Genomic DNA, 23,895 nt, shown 5'->3' on the forward strand with positions numbered 1-23,895 from the left:
GGAGAACTTGCAAACTCCGCACAGGCAGTACCCAGAATCGAACCCGGGTCCCTGGAGCTGTGAGGCTGCGGTGCTAACCACTGCGCCACTGTGCCACCCTGAACTAATACAGAATACTTAATGAGTCGGCTGAGGTAAATGAAAAGGGAGCTTTATTGAAATACATTTTACTGCTCTGGCTTAAATCTTCCAAGAGACTGTAAGAGAGACCAAACCATGTGATGTTGCATCACTTCCTGGGATGAGGTACACAATATATGATTAGCATATTAACCAATTAGAATTAACCCATTAACAATCCATATAACACATTATATTACAGGATTGGGCTGATTTTGGGTCAGAACTGCCAGGAGAGTGGGTTGAGGCTGCTAGCAGGAAGAAGATCTGCTTGTAAATGTTACTGAAAGTGGATCAAATTAATTTTCTGTTACATTCTCCTGAATTCTGGTACTATTTGAAGCCAAATTGTGAATAGGTCAGCCAGCTGCAGGCCATATACTTTTATTTATTCATTCATGGGATGTGGGCATTGCTGGCAAGGCCAGCTTTATTGCCCATCCCCAATTTCTTTTGAGAAGATGGTGGTGAGCCTCCTTTTTGAACGATTGCAGTCTGTGTGTGTAGGTACTCCCACAGTGCTGCCTAGGGAGTTACAGGATTTTGACGTGGCAGTGATGGAGGAACTGCAGCATATTTTCAAACCAGGATGGTATGGGACTTGAATGGGAACTTGGAGATGCTGGTATTCTCACCTGCCTGCTGCTCTTGCTTTCATAGGTGGTAGATGTCATGGGTTTGGACGGTGCTTTTGAAGAAGCCTTGGGGAGTTGCTGCAGTGCATTTTGCAAATGCTTCAGTCTTGTCTTTTGCACCCATATGTGAGGATGACCAAGAAATTGATACAGAAGGAGAAAAAATGATGAGTAAATTCGCAAGAGACATGAACACATAAAAACTTCTGTAGGTTTGTATAAAGGAAGAGATAAGTGAAAGTAAACATGGGTCCCTTAAAGGAAGAGATAGGAGAAATTAAATTGAGGATTAAGGAATTCGAGACATTAAACAAATACGTTGTACTTTGTCTTCACAGTAGGAGACTCAAATAATTCAGGCTAAAGTGAGAAACGAAGGGTCTAGTGAGAATGAGGAACTTAAAGAAATAGTACTTGAGGAATTAAGGGACTATATGTTGACTATATGTCCCCTGGACCTAATGGCTTCCATCCTAGGGGTTTAGAAGAGGTAGCTATTGAGATGCATTGGTTTAGATCTTCCAGAATTCCCTAGATTCTATAACAGTCCCCATGGATTTGAAGTTAACAAATATAACCCTGCTATTCAAGAAAGGAGGGAAAGAGAAAATAGGTCAGTTAGCCTAACTTCAGTAGTAGGGAAAATGTTAGAGGCTCTTACTGGGAACATGGTAACAGGGCAATTAGAAAATCATAACTTGATTAGACAGAATCAACACAGATTTATGAAAGGGAAATTGCATTTGACAAATCTGTTCGCGTTTTTTGAAGTTGTAACTAGTAGGGCCGATAAAGGGGAGTGGTGAATGTAGTGAATTTGGATTTTCAAAAAGCATTCGTTAAGGTGACACACAAGGTTATTATTCAAAATTAGGGCTCTTGGAATTGGGGGTAATATATGAAAATGGAATCGGGATTGGTTAATGGATAGAAAACAGAAAGTAGGAATAAACTGGTAATTTTCAGGTTGGCAGGCTGAAACAAATGGATTACTATGAGGATCAGTACTTGGGCCTCAGCTATTTACAATCAAGATCAATGATTTTGCTGAGGGACCAAGTGTGATGTATTCATGTTTGCTGACTATATAAAATTAGGTGGGAAAGTAAGCTGAGAGGAGGTTATGAAGATACTGCACAGGGTTACAGACAGGTTAAGTGAATGGGCCATAAAATGGAAGAAGGAATATAATGTGGGGAAGTGTGAAGTTATCCACTTTGGAAGGAAACATAGAAAAGCAATATTTTTTAAATGCTGAGAGACTGGGAAATATTGTTACAAAGGGATTGGAGCATAAGGATAAAGAAGTCTTTCTTCAATTACATAAGACCTTGGTGAGACCAAATTCAGAGTACTATGTACAGATTTTGTCTTAGGAAATATATATCTGCCTTATTGGGAGTGCAACAAATGTTCACGAGACTGACTCCTAGGATTAGGTCAGTGTGGGAGCGGCACGGAAAATTTAAATGATAGGTAGCTATAGAAATAAATAGGAGCAGGAGTAGGCCATTCGGCCCTTATTTCCTCAGTATTTGGCCAACGCGGTCTGTAGTGGTGCTACCAAACCACTCGGGGGGATGGGCATTGAAGTTCCTCCAGCCAGACTAAGTTGATTTCAACATGCAGGAGTACTGATTCATCAGCTGAGGGGAGGGTGTCGGGTGGTAATCAGCCGGAGGTTTCCTTACCTATACAGGACCTGATGCTACGAGACTTCATGGCATCCAGAGTCAATGTTGATGACTCCCAGGGCCAGTTCTTCTCAATTGTTTTCCACTGTCACTACCTGACACTGTGTCTTAGTTTGTAAAATTTTGTTCTGTCCCAAAAGTGTTGTTGGGACATTCCAAATAATTTTTAAACACTGCAAAGATTGTCTTTTCTGCCAGATGTTTGCCTGCATGCTAATTTGGGTGCTTCGGAATTGTGAAAGCAACATTATTACAGGCAGTGCCTGATTGTCTGTCTGGTTTCATATGAACATACGAATTGGGAGCAGGAGTAGGCCACTCGGCCCCTCGAGCCTGCCGCGCCATTCATTATGTTCATGACTGAACTGAATACTCCAAATTCGCGCCTACCCACAATGACCCTTCACCCCCTTGCTTATCAAGAATCTATTTACATCTGCCTTAAAAATATTGAAAGACTCTGCTTCTACCGCCATTTGAGGAAGAGAGTTCCAAAGTCTTAAGATCCTCTGAGAACAAATTTCTCCTCATCTCCATCTTAAATGGACTACCCCTTATTTTTAAATAGTCGTTCCTAGTTCTAGAGTCTCCCACAGAGGGAAAACATGCTTTCCACATCCACTCTGTCAAGACCCCTCAGGTTCCTCTATGTTTCAATCAAGTCGCCTCTTACTCTTCTAAACTCCAGCGGATACAAGCCTAGCCAATATTTCCTCATAAGACAACCCGCCCATTCCAGCTATTAGTCTAGCGTAAACGTTCTCCGAACTGCTTCCACTGTATTTACATCCTTCCTTAAATAAGGAGACCAGTACTGTACACAGTACTCCAGATGTGGTATCACCAATGCCCTGTATAACTGAAGCATAACCTCCCTATTGTATTCAATTCCCCTCACAATAAACAATAATATTCTATTAGCTTTCCGAATTATGTGCTGTACCTGCATACTAACCTTATGCGATTCATGAACTAGGACACCCAGATTCCTCTGCATCTCAGAGCTCTGCAATCTCGCACCTTTTAGATAGAATGTTTTTTTATTCCTCCTGCCAAAATGGACAATTTCACAATTTCCCACATGATACTCCAGTTGCCAGATCATTACCCACTCATTAAGCTATCTGTATTCCTTTGTAGCCTCCTTATGTCCTCTTCACAACTTACTTTCCTACCTATCTTGGTGTCATCAGCAAATTTAGCAACCATACCTTCAGTCCCTTCATCCAAGTCATTTATATAAATTGTATAAAGTTGAGGCCCCAGCACTGATCCCTGTGGCACACAACTTGTTACATCTTGCCAACCAGAAAATTACCCATTTATGCCTACTGTCAGTTTCCTGTTAGCTAGCCAATCTTCTATTCATGAAAATATGTTACCCCCGACACCATGAGCTTTTATTTTACGCAATAACCTTTGATGTGACACCTTGTTAAATGCCTTCTGGAAATCTTAAGTATAGTACATCCACCAGTTCCCCTTCATCCACAGCACATGTTACTTCCTCAAAGAACTCCAATAAATTGGTTAAACATGATTTCCCTTTCAGAAAACCATGTTGATCCTACCTGATTACCTGGCACTTTTCTAAGTACCCTATGTGTTTCATAATAGCTTCTAACATCTTCCATATGACAGATGTTAAGCTAACTAGCCTGTAGTTTCCTGCTTTCTGTCTCCCCTTTTTGAATAAAGGAGTTACATTGGCTATTTTCCAATCTAATGGAACCTTTCCTGAATCTAGGGAATTTTGGAAAATTAAAAACAACGCATCAATTATCTCACTAGCCACTCTTTTAGGACCCTTGTATGAAGTCCATCAGGACCTGCAGCTCCAACAATTTGCTCAGTACCACTTCCCTGGCGATTGTAATTTTCTTGAGTTCCTCCCTCCCTTCCATTTCCTGACTTACAGCTAATTCTGTGATGTTGCTTGTATCCTCTATAGTGAAGACCAGTGCTAAATACCGGTTCAATTCGTCTGCCATCTCCTTATTATCCATTAATTCCCCAGATTCACTTTCGATAGGACCAACGCTCATTTTGTTAACTCTTTTCTTTTTAAATATCTACAGAAACTCCTACTATCTGTCTTTATATTTCTAGCTAGCTTTCTCTTGTACTCCAAATTTTCCCTCCGTATTAATCTTTCAGGCAATCTTTGCTGATTTTAATATTCTGTCCAATCTTCTCTGCCACCCATCTTTGTGTAATTATATGCTTTTTCTTTAAGTTTGATACTTTTTTAGTTGACCACGGATGGTGGGTCCTCCCCTTGGAATGTATTCTGAAATATCCCTTTAAATATCTGCCACTGCATCTCCATTGACCTATCCCTTAACCTAATTTGCCAGTTCACTTTTGCTAGCTCTGCATTCATGCCCTCATAATTGCCCTTATTTAAGTTTAAAATACCAGTTTGGACCCACTCTTCTCTCCCTCAAACTAGATGTAAAATTCAATTATAGTGTAGTCACTGCTACCTGGGGGCACCTTCACTATGAGATCATTAATTAATCCCATCTTGCTTCCTTTTGTTAAACTTAATAAATTTATCCAATAAACATAATAATAGACTTCAAAAATAAATTGGATAAATACTTGAAAGGTAATAATGCACGAATATTGGGTAAGAGCAAGATTTATTCTTCAAAAGAGCCAATGCGGTTCGATGTGCTGAATGGCTTCCGACTATGCGGTACTATTCTGTGATTTGAAGTGAATATAAACATCAGAAGAAAATGGCGTGTACCCATTATTTTGATTTGGGTTTGTTATTTCTACTGGATCAGGGAAATTTCTTGTGTAATTTATGTTATTGTAGGAGTTGAAAGTGGAAACGTCTTATGTGTGAGTCACTCTGGTGGAATCTACTGTAGCTCACTTAGGGGAGGGCACCTAAGTATTGTCAAGTTTGACTCTTGTTCTGAAATCTCTGGAGGCACCCACCTAACTCTTCATCGCTTACTTCCAGTCTTTTGCCTCTCTCCAGTTCTTACTTTTGATCTGCCCTTGGCCTCTTTTCAGGTCTTGCACTCCTGTTTGCCTCTCCTCAGACTTCCAGTAAGCTGCTCCCTGTGTCAGGCTTCTGGTATGCTTCGTGTAGCGTAGGCAGTATGTGGAACAATTGCATACAGTAAGACCAAATTTCAAAATCTTGGGGCTGAGGTGACTTTGACATCAGTGGATAAACGGGTTTTTATCCGAGTGGCAGGCAGTGACTATCATCATCATCACCATCCAAGATATCATCTGTTGACCAGTAGTGTCCATTGCTACAAAAACAAGAAATGCTGGATTCGCTCAGCAGGTCTGGCAGCATCTGTGGAAAGAGAAGCAGAGTTAACGTTTCGGGTCAGTGACCCTTCTTCGGAACTGACAAATATTAGAAAAGTCACAGATTATAAACAAGTGAGGTGGGGGTGGGGCAAGAGATAACAAAGGAGAAGGTGCAGATTGGACCAGGCCACATAGCTGACCAAAAGGTCACGGAGAAAAGGCAAACAATATTGTTTGCCTTTTCTCCGTGACCTTTTGGTCAGCTATGTGGCCTGGTCCAATCTGCACCTTCTCCTTTGTTATCTCTTGCCCCACCCCCACCTCACTTGTTTATAATCCGTGACTTTTCTAATATTTGTCAGTTCCGAAGAAGGGTCACTGACCCGAAACGTTAACTCTGCTTCTCTTTCCACAGATGCTGCCAGACCTGCTGAGTGAATCCAGCATTTCTTGTTTTTGTTTCAGATTTCCAGCATCCGCAGTATTTTGCTTTTATTTTAGTGTCCATTGCTATCTTGCTGTGCTATTTCCTTCAGTGCTGGAGAAAGCTCTGAAATTATTGCCGTTGAACCAGACTGCAGGCATCAGTGCCAGGACCCCAGCTATTCACAATATATATAATTATATAGATGAGGGAATTAAATGTAATCTATCCAAGTTTGCAGGTGACAAAAAGCTGGGTGGGAGTGTGAGCTGTGAGGAGAATGCAGAGAAGCTCCAGTGTGATTTGGACAGGTTGAGTGAGTGGGCAAATGAATGGCAGATGCAGTATAATGTGGATAAATGTGAGGTTATCCACTTTTGTGGCTAAAACAGAAAGGCAGATTATTATCTGAACGGTGATAGATTGGGAAAGGGGGAGGTGCAGCGAGACCTGGGTGTCCTTGTGCACTAGTCGCTGAAAGTAAGCATGTAGGTGCAGCAGGCAGTTAAGAAGGCAAATGGTATGTTGGCCTTCATAGGAAGAGGATTCAAGTACAGAAGCAAGGATGTCTTGTTGCAATTATACAGGGCCTTGATGAGACCACATCTGGAATACTGTGTGCAGTTTTGGTCTCCTTATCTGAGGAAGGATGTTCTTGCTATGGAGGGAGTGCATCGAAGGTTCACCAGACTGATTCCTGGGATGGCAGGACTGACGTATGAAGAGAGACTGGGTCGCTTAGGCTTGTATTTGCTAGAGTTTAGAAGAATGAGAGGGGATCTCATAGAAACTCACAAAATTCTAACAGGACTGGACAGACTAGATGCAGGAAGGATGTTCCCGATCGGTGGGGGGTCCAGGACCAGGGGTCACAGTCTAAGGATAAGGGGTAAGCCATTTAGGGCTGAGATGAGGAGGGATTTCTTCATCCAGAGAGTGGTGAACCTGTGGAATTCTCTACCACAGAAAGCAGTTGAGGCCAAATCATTATATTGAAGAAAGAGTTAGGTATAGTTCTTGGGGATAAAGGGATCAAGGGATACGGGGAGAAAGTGAGAACAGGGTACTGAGTTTGGATGATCAGCCATGATCGTATTGAGTGGTGGTGCAGGCTCGCACGGCTAAATGGCCTACTCCTGCTCCTATTTTTCTATGTTTCTATCAGTCATAGATCTATTGTCATGATTTTTTGGGGGGTTTTGCTCAAAAAGTCATTTTACTTATGAGTCTCCTTATATGTTTGTGTGAACAGTGAGATGCATACCCAAACTGAAACAAGAGTGTTTAAAGACTTTTGTGCACATTTGCAATTGGTTGAAAATAATAATTATGTATCCGGGTCAAAAGAGCCATTATTTCCTTGCCTTATTCTGGCCTTAGGTTTCTGTCATTAAGGTGTAAGACTTTTATATTTCTTACACAACACAACATTCAAGTTAATAAAAATATGGTTCAAAAACATATTTCAAGCACTAAGGCAGTCCTTATAGCCATTAAAAAAAAGTTTCAATAGTAAAAGGGTCAATGAAAGTGGGCTACCAATGGAGAGCTTCACCGGCTATCAGCATATTATTGGGAGAACTTGGCCTGCTCCTTCTGATCTTCCACTTATTATAAATGCAAGCATGCCTATTAGGGACAAAAAGGTTGATTTTATGCTTAGGGGCACAGGGCAAGGCTAGAATACTTAATGAGTACTTAGTGTTTGTGTTTACTGAGGAAGAGGATGCTGACAAAATATCAGTAGAAGCGGAGTTGGTAGAGATAATGGATGGGGTGAAAATTGATAAGCAGAATGTACTCAAAAGACTGGCTGCCCTTAGAGTGGACAAGTTGCCTGGTCCAGTTGGCTTGCATCCCAGGTTGCTAATGGAAGTGGGGGTGGAGGTATCTGAAGGGTTTGCCATTATCTTCCAATCTTCCCTAGATATGAGGGAGCTGCCAGAGGATTGGAAGGTGGCAAATGCGACACCCTTCTTCAAGAAAGGCTATAGGAACATCCCTGGTATCTGGAGGCTGGTCAGTATAAGATTAGTGGTGGGTAAGGTTTTGGAAACAGTAATCGGAAAAAAATTAGCAGGCACTTGGAGAGGTTTGAGCTAATTATGGAGAGCCAGCACAGATTTGGAAAAAGCAGATCGTGTTTGTCTAATTAAATTTTTTTATGAAGTAACAGAGAAGGTTGAGGAGAATTCAATGGATGTTGTCTATATGGATTTTAAGAAGGTGTTTGACTAAGTACCACATAAAAGGCTGGTTAACAAGTTTGAGGCTGATGGAATAGAGGAGGGTCACTTTCAGCTTGGATAAAAATTGGCTTAAGGACAGTAAACAGCAAGTCATTGTAAATGTTTTTTTCAGATTGGAGGATGGTAGGCATTGGTTTTCCCCAAGGGTCATTTAAAAATGACTTGGATATTGAAATACAAAGTAAAATTTCAAAATTTGCCGATACCAAACTTGGAGGTGTGGAAAACAAGATACCAACTGACTAACAGGACATGGATAGGCTAGCAGAATGAACACACCAGTGGCCGATGGAATTTAATATAGAGAAGTGTGAAGTGATACACTGCCAGTTTGGCAGAAAGGGTAGAGAGAGGCATAACTGACTTAATGGCACAATTCTCAAGAGTGTGCAGGGACAGAAGAAGCTGGTGATTCATGTGCGTAGATATTGAAGGTGGCAGAACATATTGAGAAAATAGTTAGCAAAGCATATCGAATATTGGGCTTCATAAATGGAGGTATTGAGTACAAAAGTGAGGAAGTTATGCTGACACTTTATAAAGCACTGGTTAGGCCACAATTGGAGTATTGCCTCCAGTTTTTATTTATTTATTTTATTTAATTTAAAGATACAGCACTGAAACAGGCCCTTCGGCCCACCAAGTCTGTGCCGACCATCAACCACCCATTTATACTAATCCTACATTAATCCCATATTCCTACCACAGCCCCACTTTCCCTCAATTCCCCTACCACCTACCAATACTAGGAGCAATTTATAATGGCCAATTTACCTATCAACCTGCAAGTCTTTGGCTGTGGGAGGAAACCGGAGCATCCGGCGAAACTCCGTACAGGCAGTACCCAGAATTGAACCTGGGTCGCTGGAGCTGTGAGGCTACGGTGCTAACCACTGCGCCACTGTGCTGCCCCTGGGTCACTACACTGCAGGAAGGATGTGAGGGTCTTTGAGAATGTGCAGAGGAGATTTATCAGACTGGTTCCAGTAAAAAGGGATTTAGCTACAATGTTAGGTTGCAGAAGCTGGGGTGGTTCTCCTTGGAGCAAAGGAAATTGAGGGAGATTTGATGGGGCTGTACAAGATTATGACAGGTTTAGATAAGGTAGATAAAGAAAATCTGTTCCCATTAGCTGATGGTACAAGGACTATGCGACACAGATTTAAGGTTTAGGGCAAGAGATACAGGGGGAAATGTGAGGAAGAAATTTTTTTAAGCAACAAGTGGTAATGACTGGAACTCACTGCCTACGAGGGCGATGGAAGCAGAGAATCAATGATTTCAAAAGGAAATTGGATGGGCATTTGAGGGTGCTGTGTTCCTAAGTCTTCATTAAATGATAACCAAAGGCCTTATACTTGGATTCAACGCAAACACTATTTATTGTCTTACTTATCTACAGTGCATGGTCTTGGGTCCAGGTCTTTTCCGTGTGTGTGTGTGCTCAATGAAAGCCATGTGCAGAGTGTCTCTCAAAAAGGTGTCCCCTTATATATGTCTAATGATGTCATCGGGTGCATCAGTGGCCTGGTTTCTTAAAAGTAAGGTTTCTTAAAGGAGAAGTCACCACTCCATTACATTACAGAGGCAAATCAACGTGCACGGCTATGGGGATAGTGAGAGAATGGAACTGACTGGATTACTCTACAGAGACGCCACAGCTACTTGATGGCGTAAATAGCCTCCTTCTGTGCCCTTATGACTTTGTGACTGTATGGCTATGACTATGATGTTTAGGTGTGCATTTCTAGTGAGCAAGACTCTCTGCTGGCTATATACAATTATAAAAGCTGCCTTACAAAGCCATCTTTATGTCTTGAAAAAAGCAACTTTGTTTTGCATCTTGATTTTCTTCTTGGACAATAGAATTGTTTAATTTTGTGATTTTGATTTATGAAAACATAGATTTGTGATTTTTTTTTTTTTGTTATTCCTGCTCTAGCTTCAGCCTGGAAGTTGTAATCTTCTGTCAGTTTTCTCTTTGGTTCGGCCACATATTGACTTTACTTTTCACGGAATCCTCTCACACATTAACACAGTTTTTGTCTTACGAAGTAAGGTGAGTCGAGATCCAATTTATTTTTACTATGTACTGTACAATAAATTCCACTAAAGTCTATTTCATGAGTGCTTTTGATCCAGTTTTTGAAAATATCTTTTTTGGCATCTGCCCTAGGAAGGTTTGCTGAATGTCGAAAAGACGGAATCTGATGATGATCTGACTGGTGCTGAAATCAGCTGTTTACGTTTGAAAGGACAGATGATCTACTTACCTGAAGCTGATAATATACTTTTCTTGTGCTCTCCCAGGTATACCTTTCATTTGTCAAGAAAATGTACTCTTAAGTTCACAGCATTTATATAACGGCATATATTGTCTGCATTAATTTTAAAATAGCTTTCTGTTGGTGTTAAATCAAAGACATGACAAGAACACAAGAAATAGGAGCAGGAGTAGGACATCTGGCCCCTTGAGCCTGCTCTGCCATTCTATAAGATCAGGACCAAAGTTCTATATCAACTCCACTTTCCCATCCTCTCTTCATATCCCTAGATTTTCTTAGTGCTCAAATATCTATTGATCTTAGTCTTGAATATACTCATTGAGCATCTACAGCTCTCTGGGGTAGAGAATTTCAATTATTCACAACCCTCTGAGTGACAAAATTTCTTCTCGTAGTTCAAAATGCGGGATCCCTTTTCCTGAGACTATGCCCCCTAGTCCTAAATCTCCAGCCAAGGGAAACAGCCTCTTTGCATCTACTCTGTCAGTCCTCTCAGAATTTTATATATTTCAATGAGATTCCCTTTGCAGCCTCTTTGTGTCCTTGTTCCAGCTTACTTTCCCACCTGGCTTGGTATCGTGAGCAAACTTGGATATATTACACTTGGTCCCCTCATTTGATATGTTGATATAGATTTTAAATAGCTGAGGCCGAAGCACTGATCCTTGTGACACTCCAGTAGTTATAACCTTTATTGCCATTTATTACTACTCTGTATTTTCTATCTGTTAATTAATCTTCAATCCATGCTAAAATATTACCCCAGTTGCCTGAGTCCTCATTTTGTGATACAGAGGCATTTTGGGAAGGGTGAATTTTGAGTTATATTTCCTGCCATTTAGGTCCTCTCATACCCAATTGCTATTCTATTCAGAGCTATGAATAGGCTGTTCCAACACTATGCACTGTTAACTTTAGCTTTTTGTGTTATCTGATGTGCTGTGATGAATTGTTGGTATTGTGGGTGGACTTTTAAATATTTTACATTGTCATTATCCAGGAGCTGCCATACTCTGCTTAACAAAGCTTGTTAATTTGGAAACCTCAATGCAAATGAGATTGTTCTGTTTTCCAAATCTTTCAGTTAAGAAAAAACATTTTTCTCATATTCAATTCAGTGTAATGAACTTGGATGATCTGACCAGGAGAGGCCTTTATCTCAGCGACATCCCATTACATGATGCTACACGTGATCTTGTTCTGCTAGGTGAGCAGTTCAGAGAAGAGTACAAACTCACACAGGAATTAGAAATCTTGACTGATCGCCTGCAACATACACTTCGAGAACTAGAAGATGAAAAGAAAAAGACAGACAGGTAAACTGCCATCAAGGACAGACTTTGTATGCACACCAGTTACTGATGCAGATGCCTCTCAAGCCAATTCCATTATCTGGCTAGGACTGCTCTTATAGCAGAGAATATTAAGATGCAATTTAATAGAAGTGCTAAAAATTATGAGGGGTTTTAATTAGAGTAGATAGGAAGAAACTGTTACCACTAGCAGGAATGTTAATAACAGAGGACACTGATTTAGAATAATTATCAGAAGAGCCAGCATGGAGATGAGGAAAAATGTTATACTTAGCGAGTTGTTATGATTTAGAATACATTGCCTGAAAGGCTGGTGGAAGCACATTCAGTAGTAACTTTCAAAAGGGAATTGGATCACTATTTGAAGAGGAAAAAAATGCAGGGCTATAGAGAAAGAGCAGGAGAGTGGGACTAATTGGTAGCTCTTTCAGAGAGCTGGCGCAGGCACGATAGACAAATGACCTATGAGTCTACAATTTACTCACAGTACCCTGATAGTAAAATAGTTGTAAGGAAAATCAGTGTCCACAGACACTGGACACAATTTTTATCTCCCTACCAACCTGTTTTGCAGCACTGACTAGTGCTAGCTAGCCGAAAATAGTAAAAATAACCTTAATGCTTATTTCCCACCTGAAGTCTGCCCAAACGCTATTTTTGATCGGGTCTCAATTTAAGCAGTCCCTCTGAAAACAGGTGGGAACCTTTATTCCTTGCAAATCAAGGCTCTATGATATCTTCAGGATCCCGATGCCATATTTGGCAATATCATTGATGCGCCTGCCAGTGGTAAACCAGCCTAATATTCATGGGTATGTACAGATCCTGCACAACTTAAAGGGATTACTTGAGAATGCTTTTGAAATATTACTAATTTATTGATTTAACAGTTTTGATTCTTCAGGATTACCTGAATTGCCCTTCCTGCTCCTTCTGCAAAGTTTTAAGTCCCTTAAATTATGCAATTTGTCACACCACCACTATTGTCCTGCTCTCCCTGCTAAAGCCTATGTTCATAAGATGCCTGCTGGATTTCCTGCCTTCCCAAAATAACGAGCCTCCTGTCAGCATTCACATCAGACTGCAATTTTCAAAATCATTCAAGTTTCTCAGCATCAATATTGGGCAGGCATTGCAATTGCTCTGCCCATCACATACCAAAGATCAAACTTGATCTAGAACTTAAAATGTGCTTGGCTTCATGGATTGTCATTTACTGGCATTGAGACATTTCAGAACGTTATGCATTCCACAGCCAAAAGGTGCTTTCTGTTGGAGTCAACAGAATTTATCCACCTAAATTGTGAATTCAATTGCAAGTTACTAGGATAGGATCAGCCGTGCTTCCTGTTACTGATAACGCAATTAAGAATGCAAATATCCCCTCATGTTTGAATGAAGTATACTACTTTTATGTTGTATTTGTCTTCCATATGCTTGTTTACAAACTAAGAAGGCCTTTGCTCATTTTTGTAGTATTAATTTCAGCTGGCTTGGCAGTGGAAATGCTAAAATTGGCCTCACTGTCCTTGGATTAGGGAGAGTCAAAATCAGTTAGGGTTCTCACACCTGATTGCTGTCCAGCAATCACTGCTGGAAGTACCCATTTGAGGACAGGATCTTTCCCAGCTGTGATGTCATCCCCTGTCACATGACCTGCCAATACTCCATCTAGATTCACACACAAGAAATGATTATTAAAGGAACTGTACCCCAACAAGGAGTCGGTGCTTTCAGGTGAGAAGGAGGGGAGGGAAGAAAATTAGCAATGAGAAAAGCGGGAGGACAAAAGAATCTGACTCTGAAGTTCATTTGAAATCTCACCATACATTCAGCGGAAGATTGGCATAACCCCAGAGAGAAATGGTGTAAATGACTGGAAAAAAAGCTGACAATAACTCACAACATCATTTTGGGCTTCTGCTGGTCTCTTGCCAAAGCTGCAGCAGGTCACCAGGGGAAGCCCTGTAGAATTTCCATGCTTTTTGTGGCGTGTACAGATAAACGTGGAGAAGTTACAGTTTGCTTTTTAGTTAACTAGATTTAATTTTTTTATTACGTTCACTCACAAAATATTACATCAGTATCTTCTTTGGCCTCCTTATCTCGAGAGACAATGGGTAAGCGCCTGGCGGTGGTCAGTGGTGTGTGTAGCAACGCTTGGAGTGGCTATAAAGGCCAATTCTAGAGTTACAGGCTCTTCCACAGGTGCTGCAGAAAAATTTGTTTGTTGGGGCTGTTACACAGTTGGCTCTCCCCTTGCAACTTTGTCTTTTTTCCTGCCAACTGCTAAGTCTCTTCGACTCGCCACACTTTAGCCCCGCCTATATGACTGCCCGTCAGCTCTGGGGGACGCTAGCAACTGACTCCCACGACTTGTGATCAATGTCACAGGACTTCATGTCGCGTTTGCAGACGTCTCTGAAGCGGAGACATGGACGGCCGGTGGGTCTGATACCAGTGGCGAGCTCGCTGTACAATGTGTCTTTGGGGATTCTGCCATCTACCATGTGGCTCACGTGGCCAAGCCATCTCAAATGCCACTGGCTCAGTAGGGTGTATATGCTGGGGATGTTGGCCACCTCGAGGACTTCTGTGTTGGAGATACGGTCCTGCCACCTGATGCCAAGGATTCTCCGGAGGCAGCGAAGATGGAATGAATTGAGACATCGCTCTTGGCTGACATACGTTGTCCAGGCCTCGCTGCCATAGAGCAACGTACTGAGGACACAGGCTTGATACACTCGGACTTTTGTGTTCCGTGTCAGTGCGCCATTTTCTCACACTCTCTTGGCCAGTCTGGACATAGCAGTGGAAGCCTTTCCCATGCGCTTGTTGATTTCTGCATCTAGAAACCAGTTACTGGTGATAGTTGAGCCTAGTTAGGTGAACTCTTGAACCACTTCCAGAGCATGGTCGCCAATATTGATGGATGGAGCATTTCTGACGTCCTGTCCCATGATGTTCGTTTTCTTGAGGCTGATTAGGCCAAATTCATTGCAGGCAGCCGCAAACCTGTCGATGAGACTCTGCAGGCACTCTTCAGTGTGAGATGGTTAAAGCAGCATCGTCAGCAAAGAGGAGTTCCCTGATGAGGACTTTCCGTACTTTGGACTTCGCTCTTAGATGGACAAGGTTGAACAACCTGCCCCCTGATCTTGTGTGGAGGAAAATTCCTTCTTCAGAAGACTTGAACGCATGTGAGAGCAGCAGGGAGAAGAAAATCCCAAAGAGTGAGGGTGCGAGAACACAGCCCTGTTTCACGCCACTCAGGATAGGAAAGGGGTCTGATGAGGTGCCGCCATGTTGAATTGTGCCTTTCATATTATCATGGAATGAGGTGATGATACTTAGTAGCTTTGGTGGACATCCAATCTTTTCTAGTAGTCTGAAGAGACCACGTCTGCTGACGAGGTCAGTAGCTTTGGTGAGATCAATGAAAGCAATGTAGAGGGGCATCTGTTGTTCGCGGCATTTCTCCTGTATCTGACGAAGGGAGAACAGCACGTCAACGGTTGATCTCTCTGCACGAAAGCCACACTGTGCCTCAGGGTAGACGCGCTCGGCCAGCTTCTGGAGCCTGTTTAGAGTGACTCGAGCAAAGACTTTCCCCACTATGCTGAGTAGGGAGAGTCCATGGTAGTTATTGCAGTCACCGCAGTCACCTTTGTTTTTATAGTGGGTGATGATATTGGCATCGCGCATGTCCTGAGGTACTGCTCGCTCGTCTCAGCACAGGCATAGCAGTTCATGTAGTGCTGAGAGTATAGCAGGCTTGGCATTCTTGATTATTTCGGGGGTAATGCTGTCCTTCCCAGGGGCTTTTTGTTTTCTCCCCCAAATCTACCCTTTTAAACTGTTTAAACTCCCCTGGCTCCTTAATCAGTTCATTTTAGCCCTAACTACAAGCTGCTAGTTTATGTTACCTGGGCCCACTGCCCTCCCGCAGCCATACCTGCTCTTTGTTTTCTCAATGAAATTGATCGCAGTCCGGATGAAACTGAAAAGTACAGCTGGTGATACTTTGATCTCAGATCCTGCTGTCTTCACCGTCCAGAGTGTCCGCGGCCACGGCGTGCGGTAAGTCCATTGAAGAGAAGAAGGAGCAGCGGGACCCTAGGGAAGCCTTGCGAAAAGGTGCCCTGAGCACCCAAAAATCCACAAACGGCTCCTCGGCCGCAACTTCAAAGCGCCCGCGGGAGATGGCTCAGAGAGCATCTGCAGCGCACTGTCGGCAATGCTGGTACCGGCGCACGAGGATGTCGCTCACCTCCCGAAGGACGCGAAGGAGATTTCCAGGCATCGATGGTGGGAACTGAGGTAATGGCTTATTACCTGCAGCCCCTCTTTCTCTTTTCCCCCCCCCCCTTCCCCTTCCCAGCTCCACTCTCTCAGCTCGCACCCCCCTCCCCCCTTACAGCCCCGTTCCCAGCTCCCCCTCGCATCCCCTTCCTGCCCCGTTCCCAGCTCCCCCTCGCATCCCCTTCCCTCCACCCCTCCCCCTTGCACCCCCTCCTCCCACCTGCATCATCCTACACCTGTGTAGGGGCCCTAACAACCCCACTGCCTTGTGAGCGTCTCGGGAGAGACCAAGGCTAAGGGAGTAAACCCTAACAGAAAATCCGGAGCGGAACCCTGTAGGCGGTCATGTGTCACCTTTGGCATGTTTCTGGCAGTTCCTGCAGCCATACAGGTGCCAAACGTCATGCTCTGCACTCCTTTGGACCCCACCAGAAAGGCCGAGAGGGGGGTTTTGACGATTGGGCAACTCTCAACCTCCACACATTCGCCCAGGCATGCGCCATGGAGAGGTCACTCCATAGTTGCCTCACAGCGACTGAAACAACACAGAAGGCAGCAGTTACGGGTTATAAGTCCAGCTAAATTGGCGTAGAGATTGGGTGTCTTTGTCGGTGGGAGAGGTCATCGCACCTCACTGGACAGCTACCGCCCGCCTCAAACTGGGCAGCCCCTGGTCAATAAGGTTCTGTCCCGCCATAGTCCACCTGCTTCAATGGGTGCTTGGAGCTCAGGGTCATTGCCCGAAAGGTGGACTGCAACACCACCCCAAACAACATGAAAAAAGGAAAGAAGGTACCAGCCCTTCGCTTTGCAAGCTGGAACGTCAGAACTATGTATCCTGGCCTGTCGGAAGACCTTACACAAATCAACAATTCTCGGAAGACCGCCATCATTAACAACGAGCTCAGTAGGCTCAGTGTAGACATTGCAGCACTTCAGGAGACACGCCTCCCCGTGAGTGGATCTCTAGCAGAGCAAGACTACACTTTCTTCTGGCAGGGCAGGGATCCTGAAGAACCAAGACAGCATGGAGTGGGCTTCGCCATCAGAAACCCCTTGCTCAGCATGATAGAGCCTCCCTCAAATGGCTCGGAACGCATACTGTCCATCTGACCCCTCACCACCTCTGGTCCAGTACACCTACTCAGCATCTATGCTCCAACACTCTGCTCCCCACCTGAAGCTAAAGACCAGTTCTACGAGGAACTCCATAACATCATTAGCAGCATCCCCAACACCGAACACCTGTTCCTGCTGGGGGACTTGAATGCCAGGATTGGGGCCGACCATGACTCATGGCCCTCCTGCTTTGGGCGCTATGGCGTTGGAAGGATGAATGAGAACGGGCAGAGACTGCTTGAGTTGTGTACCTATCGTAACCTCTGCATTACCAACTCGTTCTTTCACACTAAAACCTGTCACCAGGTTTCATGGAGGCACCCAAGATCGCGTCGTTGGCACCAGCTGGACCTCATCGTCACAAGGCGAGCCTCCTTAAACAGTGTTCAAATCACACGCAGCTTCCACAGTGCGGACTGCGACATCGACCACTCCCTGGTGTGCAGCAAGGTTAGACTCAGACCAAAGAAGTTGCATCATTCCAAGCAGAAGGGCCACCCGCGCATCAACACGAGCAGAATTTCTCATCCACAGCTGTTACAAAAATTTCTAAATTCACTTGTAACAGCCCTTCAAAACACTCCCACAGGGGATGCTGAGACCAAGTGGGCCCACATCAGAGACACCATCTATGAGTCAACTTTGACCACCTACGGCAAACGTGCGAAGAGAAATGCAGACTGCTTTCAATCTCATAATGAAGAGCTGGAACCTGTCATAGCTGCTAAGCGCATTGCACTGTTGAACTACAAGAAAGCCCCCAGCGAGTTAACATCTGTGGCACTTAAAGCAGCCAGAAGCACGGCACAAAGAACAGCCAGGTGCTGCGCAAATGACTACTGGCAACACCTATGCAGTCATATTCAGCTGGCCTCAGACACTGGAAACATCAGAGGAATGTATGATGGCATTAAGAGAGCTTTTGGGCCAACCATCAAGAAGATCGCCCCCCCCCCCCCTCAAATCTAAATCAGGGGACATAATCACTGACCAACGCAAACAAATGGACCGCTGGGTTGAGCACTACCTAGAACTGTACTCCAGGGAGAATGTTGTCACTGAGACTGCCCTCAATGCAGCCCAGCCTCTACCAGTCATGGATGAGCTGGACATACAGCCAACCAAATCGGAACTCAGTGATGCCATTGATTCTCTAGCCAGTGGAAAAGCCCCTGGGAAGGACAACATCAGTATCTATCCCCATGCAAACACTCAAACCCAGAAATGCAGTTTTTTTTACTTTTATTCATTTGTGGGATGTGGGTATTGCTGGCTAGGCCAGCATTTATTGCCCATCCCTAATTTCCCTTGAACTGATTGGCTTGCTAGGCCATTTTAGAGGGAATTTTAAGAGTCAACCACATTGCTGTGAGTCTGGAGTCACATGTAGGCCAGACCAGGCAGGATGGCAGCTTTCCTTCCTTAAAGGACATTAGTGAACCAGATGGGTTTTTACAACAATCGACAATGTTTTTATGCTCACCATTAGACTGGCTTTTAATTCCAGATTTATTAATTGAATTCAAATTTCACCATCTGCCGTGGTGGGATCTGAACCCTTGTCCCAGAGCATTAGCCTGGTCACTGGATTACTAGTCTAGTGACATTACCACTACTCCACCGCCTCCCCAGTTCTTAGAGTAATAATAGTAGTACATCTGGTGAAAATATAAAAGGGATAAAAATAAAATCTGTAAATACTGGTAATACATAGCAGGTCTGTCAGCATGTGAAAGAGAAAATAAGGCTTCAACCAGAATACAGCCAGAAGCTACTAGTGAATATTCTTTGTTGGGGTTGTTGGGATGCCAGAAATGGGGAGGGAATTAAGTTATTTTAAGTTATGTAGAAGACATGGGGGTAAAAATTCAGTATGGTCTATTTTCAGGTATGTAAGTAACAGGTGGGCTTCCCATCTGTGCCTGAACCGGTAGGTCTGAGACTCGACAGAAATTGGGCTTCGGGCCTTGCTCCTCATTGTAATAATAGTGGCAGTTCCCAACGCCTTTTGCGTTTCCAGAAGCAGCTTAGCCATTTATTGGGGTCCAATTTGGGCCAGTTAATTTGCCAGCAGGGGTTCTTGGGTAAGGTAGTGAAACCCTTGAGCGTAAATTATATCGGGGCAATTTGCAAATGCTGCCCACACAAGTCACCTGAAAAGCAAGTGGCAGCAAAGGAAAATTAAGGGGTGGAAAGGAGGAGAATCTAGGCTGATATTCAGGTGGATCTGTAAATGGGTGCTCAGAATGTCTGTCTGTTTTGGGCAGGAGGCTGTTTAAATATACAAATTACAACTTTATTCCATTGTGAGATCCTAACTGCAAATGTGATATACAAATGGGCATCGTGTGCAACCTCCATAACCTGCCTGTTTGTACCAGGCATAAAGCAACTGAGCCTGACTCCACAAAAATACTATGGAACATTCCATGCCTGTGCTTGCCTTTCTCCACCTGGCCTGACCTGCCAGCTTGCTAAGTGTAGGAGCTGGCCCATTCCTCGCCCCCCCATTATCATGAGTCATTGCAAGAGCACCCATTTGGTACCGCAGCTTACTGGCTGTATTCAGATCAAATCAGAAACTGAAAATTGTTCGGGCTTCCCCATGTTGGCTTCAGGCAGGTGACGTTTCCACACCCATCTTGGGCATATGTTTAAAGTCATTTTCCATGGATTTGGGCTGCCTGCTTAGGGTTTCAAGCTGTAGAAGCACACATCAGGATCTCTTAAGGAGGACAGCTCAAATAGGTAAAATCTTACTGTTAAATCTTCGGAGTATTTTCTGCCCTTTTAACTTTAGGAGGGCTAAATTGAGTATGATGTGCAAACAACCCACATCGGTTTATTAAAATGCAGGCAGCAGGCCAGCTTCATGCTGACAGCTGATCTCTGCATGTGGCTAGTGTTAATCACACTGTTCATTGCATGCAGGGCTCAACAAGGGGTTCAAAATTGTCCCTTTCAAGCACCAGCTAAAACTAGCCTGCACTGCTTAAAGCTAGCCTGCACCTCTTAAGGGGAGGTGCATTTTTGGTTGAAGCAGGTGCTGGGAGTCATGCAGGAAGTGAATCTGTCCTGGGAAACAATAATGAATTGCACAACATGAGAAAGAGTATGCACCGAGAATTTTGGCCACTGCAGTGGAGGCCTTGATGGAGGACATAGAGAGGAGAAGAAATGTCCTGTATCCGCAGGGAGCAGGAGGACCTCCAAACACATGCTGTGGAGGTCAATGCCAGGAGTTGAGCCCTGAGGACCTGGATGCAGTGCTGTAAGTACAGTGACCTCACACGAGTGGTCAAGTTCATCTTCAAGTGCCATATACTACTAACACTACCATTTGCTTCAGCCAATGCTCATTTTACCACAGTCCCCATCACTCACTTACCAACAAGTCCTATCAATCAGGGCTCATAGTTGGTCCTCTAGCGAGTGAGTCTGGCGAGTTAATAATGGAAAATAAGGAAATGACGGAGGAATCAAATAGATTTTTGGCATCTGTCTTCATTGTGAACGATACAAATAACATCCCAGAAATAAGTGTGATTCAAGAGTTGAAAGGGAGGGAGGAACTTAAAACAATTACCATCACCAGGGAAAGGGTACTGAGAAAATTATTAGAACAAAGCCCCAGGTCTGAAGTGACTGTTGTATTAAGAGTGATGTCCCTTTCAGAGCTTCGTATAGACAGCACCTTCTAAACTCAGGATCTCTACCACCTAGAAGGACAAGGGCAGCAGATGCATGGGAACATCACCACCTGCAAGTTCCTCTCCAAGCCACACACCATCCTGACTTGGAACTATTTCACCGTTTCTTCACTGTCGTTGGGTTAAAATCCTGGAACTCCCTTCTTAACAGTACTATTGGTGTACCTACCCCACATGGACTACAGTGGTTCAAGAAGGCAGCTCACTACCAGCTTCTTGAGGACAATCAGGGATGGGGAATAAATGCTGGTCTAGCCAGCGACGCCCGTATCCCCCGAACGAATAAAAAAAATCTTAGTAAACTAATGAGCTAATTACAAGGATGTGATCATGTGACTCAAAGCCATAGTACTCTACAACTGTAACACCCAGAGTAAGGCTTTGTAAATAGCTCTGTACTATATATAATAGTTCACTGTAATAAACCTTCGAATAAATCTTCATCAAAACTGGATTCCACACCTCACTTAGGTTGCATCAGACAACATAAAAAAACTCATTACATGGTGGGAACTGTGGTATGAAGACTAAGTCTAGGTTTGAAGACTACAGGTAAAACAACTCTGAAAATGACTTTCTTACAGCCACTAGATTGAAAGTTCAAAAAAATGCTGGCTCAAACAGTGAAAAAAAGGAACTTGCCTCAAGCTGTAGAAGACAGAGCTCAGAACGGCAGGCTGCAAGTAAATTGTTCCGACAGTCGAGAGATTCTGCTTTTAAAAAAAAAAGCTTTGAAGTTTTTCAAAAGATCAATTTCTTTTCAAAAGCACTGTGTTTAAAAAAAAATATGAGGAAGACCCATCTCCTGTCACAGGCTGATCAAGTTCGGCACCGTTACAGGAGGTGTTCATTAGAAAATACGCGGAAAAACCCTGATCTCTGCAGAACTTCATCCAGGCAGCAAAGTTTAAAAAAACATTTAAATCACTCGAGTATGAAGAACATAAACAAACTCTAGCAGATAGTGTGCAGCTGTGTAACCAGAACAGGCTTAAGCGCTGGAAGCAAGATAAACACTAGCAAACACCTGCTCCTGTCAATCAAAGCAGCTAGTATAAATAACAGAGAGTCTCTTAAAGGGGAAATAGTGTAGTGTCTTAAAGCAAGTTTTAAAGCAAAAGAACAGGAGAAATATGGATACCAGATTTCCCAGCATGAACTGGAAAACCTTGAATATCCTATCTGAGTTCCAACTTTTCAAACAAAGAATGCAGTTATTCTTCACAGACCAAGCAATTGTAGAACCAGAAACACAGGCTGTAAAAATACTAATAGCAGTTGGTAATGAGGGATTACACAGAATCAACACCTCTGGACTATCTGATGAGGACCAGAAAAACCCCACAAAGATATGGAAAGTGCTAGAAGATTTCCTGATTATGAGTGAATTTTAGAATTTACCGCCTGGAATTGATGTCCTACAGGCACAGCCACAAGAATCAATAGTCCAGTTCATCAGTAGATGCCGTAGTAAGGGCAACAAATGCGACTTCTCAGAAACTGAGCTGTCAAACGGAATAATGGAGCTGGTAATTGTTTTAACACCAATTGAAACATTTCACACAGACCTTTTGCGGGGAGGGGGCGGGAAAGAAAGGTCACAACATTAATGCACTGCTAGAAGATGGCAGGAAATACAAAGCCATTGTAGCTGGACAATAGCACCCACAAGCACTAGGTGCAGCCAACAGTATCAGCACGATAACCAGGTTGAAAAGAGGTAAGTGCAGTCTGTCCCGCTCACGGCGAAGTTGCCCTGAATTTCGTGACCTCGACAAGGCATGTGGTGTAAAAGGACACTGGACTCACCTATGCAAGAAATCGGGCTCCAAAGACACAGCCAGAAGCTGCAGCAGGACACAGACAAACAGAAGACAGGTGCAGCAACAAGGCAACAGCAGCAAGGAGAGTACCAGAGACCTGCGTAGATTCAAGCTGATACTCAAAGTCCACTTCGAAACAGACCTGAGAGAAGACTCAATGAGGAGTAATTCTCAGCCAGAAGATGAACAGGCATTCCACATTGTGAACCTGACGTATCACATGGATAAAGTCAGACAACTGGAAGCTTTCGCCTCTGTTAACATCATGTGCCAAAAGAAAGCTGGCAAACACACTCGGTCAAGATTGACACCAGGGCTAGTGCAAATATCCTTCCAGTCCAAATCTTAAAGGATATGGACCACAGTCATCAGAAATCATTGATACAATCGACAATAGCCAAGTTATCAGCGTACAAGGGGTCACCCATCCCTTGCAGTGACACACTGACAACACAATGCAGATATGGCAAGTTGGCACGGAAACCACAAATGTTCTTCATAATAGACATGAGCAGACCGGCGTGTAAGGATCTCAACATCATAACTATCCACGGGGTCAGCAAGTTACCAATTACAGAGGAAGAGACCAAGGGTACCCGCCTTGAGTCACAGTCCCTCCAGGATCTCAGTAGTTCTTGTTTGGGAAGTATCAGCCTCTTCTCAGATGTCACACCAAGAGAATGAAGGTCCAAATTCAAATGGTGAAAGTGTCTCTTCGCGCTCCAATGACTCAGAAGAGGAGATTGATGTTGTAACCACTGAGAAGCAAAGGATGGCAGTGGGGAGCATTGCCAAGGGGAAATCTCCAAGGACTGGAACCCATCGCAGACTCTGGCCAGCATCAAACGGTGCAGTGTGGAAATCCAGCAACAGCGCAACTATGCTGTGCCTTCACCTTTGCTATCCAGAGAACTGCCAGCACCACAACAAACCAGAATG

General features: G+C 43.6%; 1 protein-coding gene across 1 annotated transcript in view; it reads left to right on the forward strand.

Moving 5' to 3' along the window:
• gucy1b1 (guanylate cyclase 1 soluble subunit beta 1) overlaps nt 1–23,895 on the forward strand; it is a 231,132-nt gene that overhangs the window by 115,285 nt on the left and 91,952 nt on the right. The window contains exons 4-6 of the mRNA XM_068022355.1: nt 10,347–10,463; nt 10,581–10,714; nt 11,808–12,005. Coding sequence (XP_067878456.1) covers nt 10,347–10,463; nt 10,581–10,714; nt 11,808–12,005 — 449 coding nt within the window. The remainder of the gene's footprint in view (nt 1–10,346; nt 10,464–10,580; nt 10,715–11,807; nt 12,006–23,895) is intronic.

The sequence above is a fragment of the Heterodontus francisci genome, chromosome 1 (assembly GCF_036365525.1).
Source record: "Heterodontus francisci isolate sHetFra1 chromosome 1, sHetFra1.hap1, whole genome shotgun sequence".
Classification (NCBI taxonomy): Eukaryota; Metazoa; Chordata; class Chondrichthyes; order Heterodontiformes; family Heterodontidae; genus Heterodontus; species Heterodontus francisci.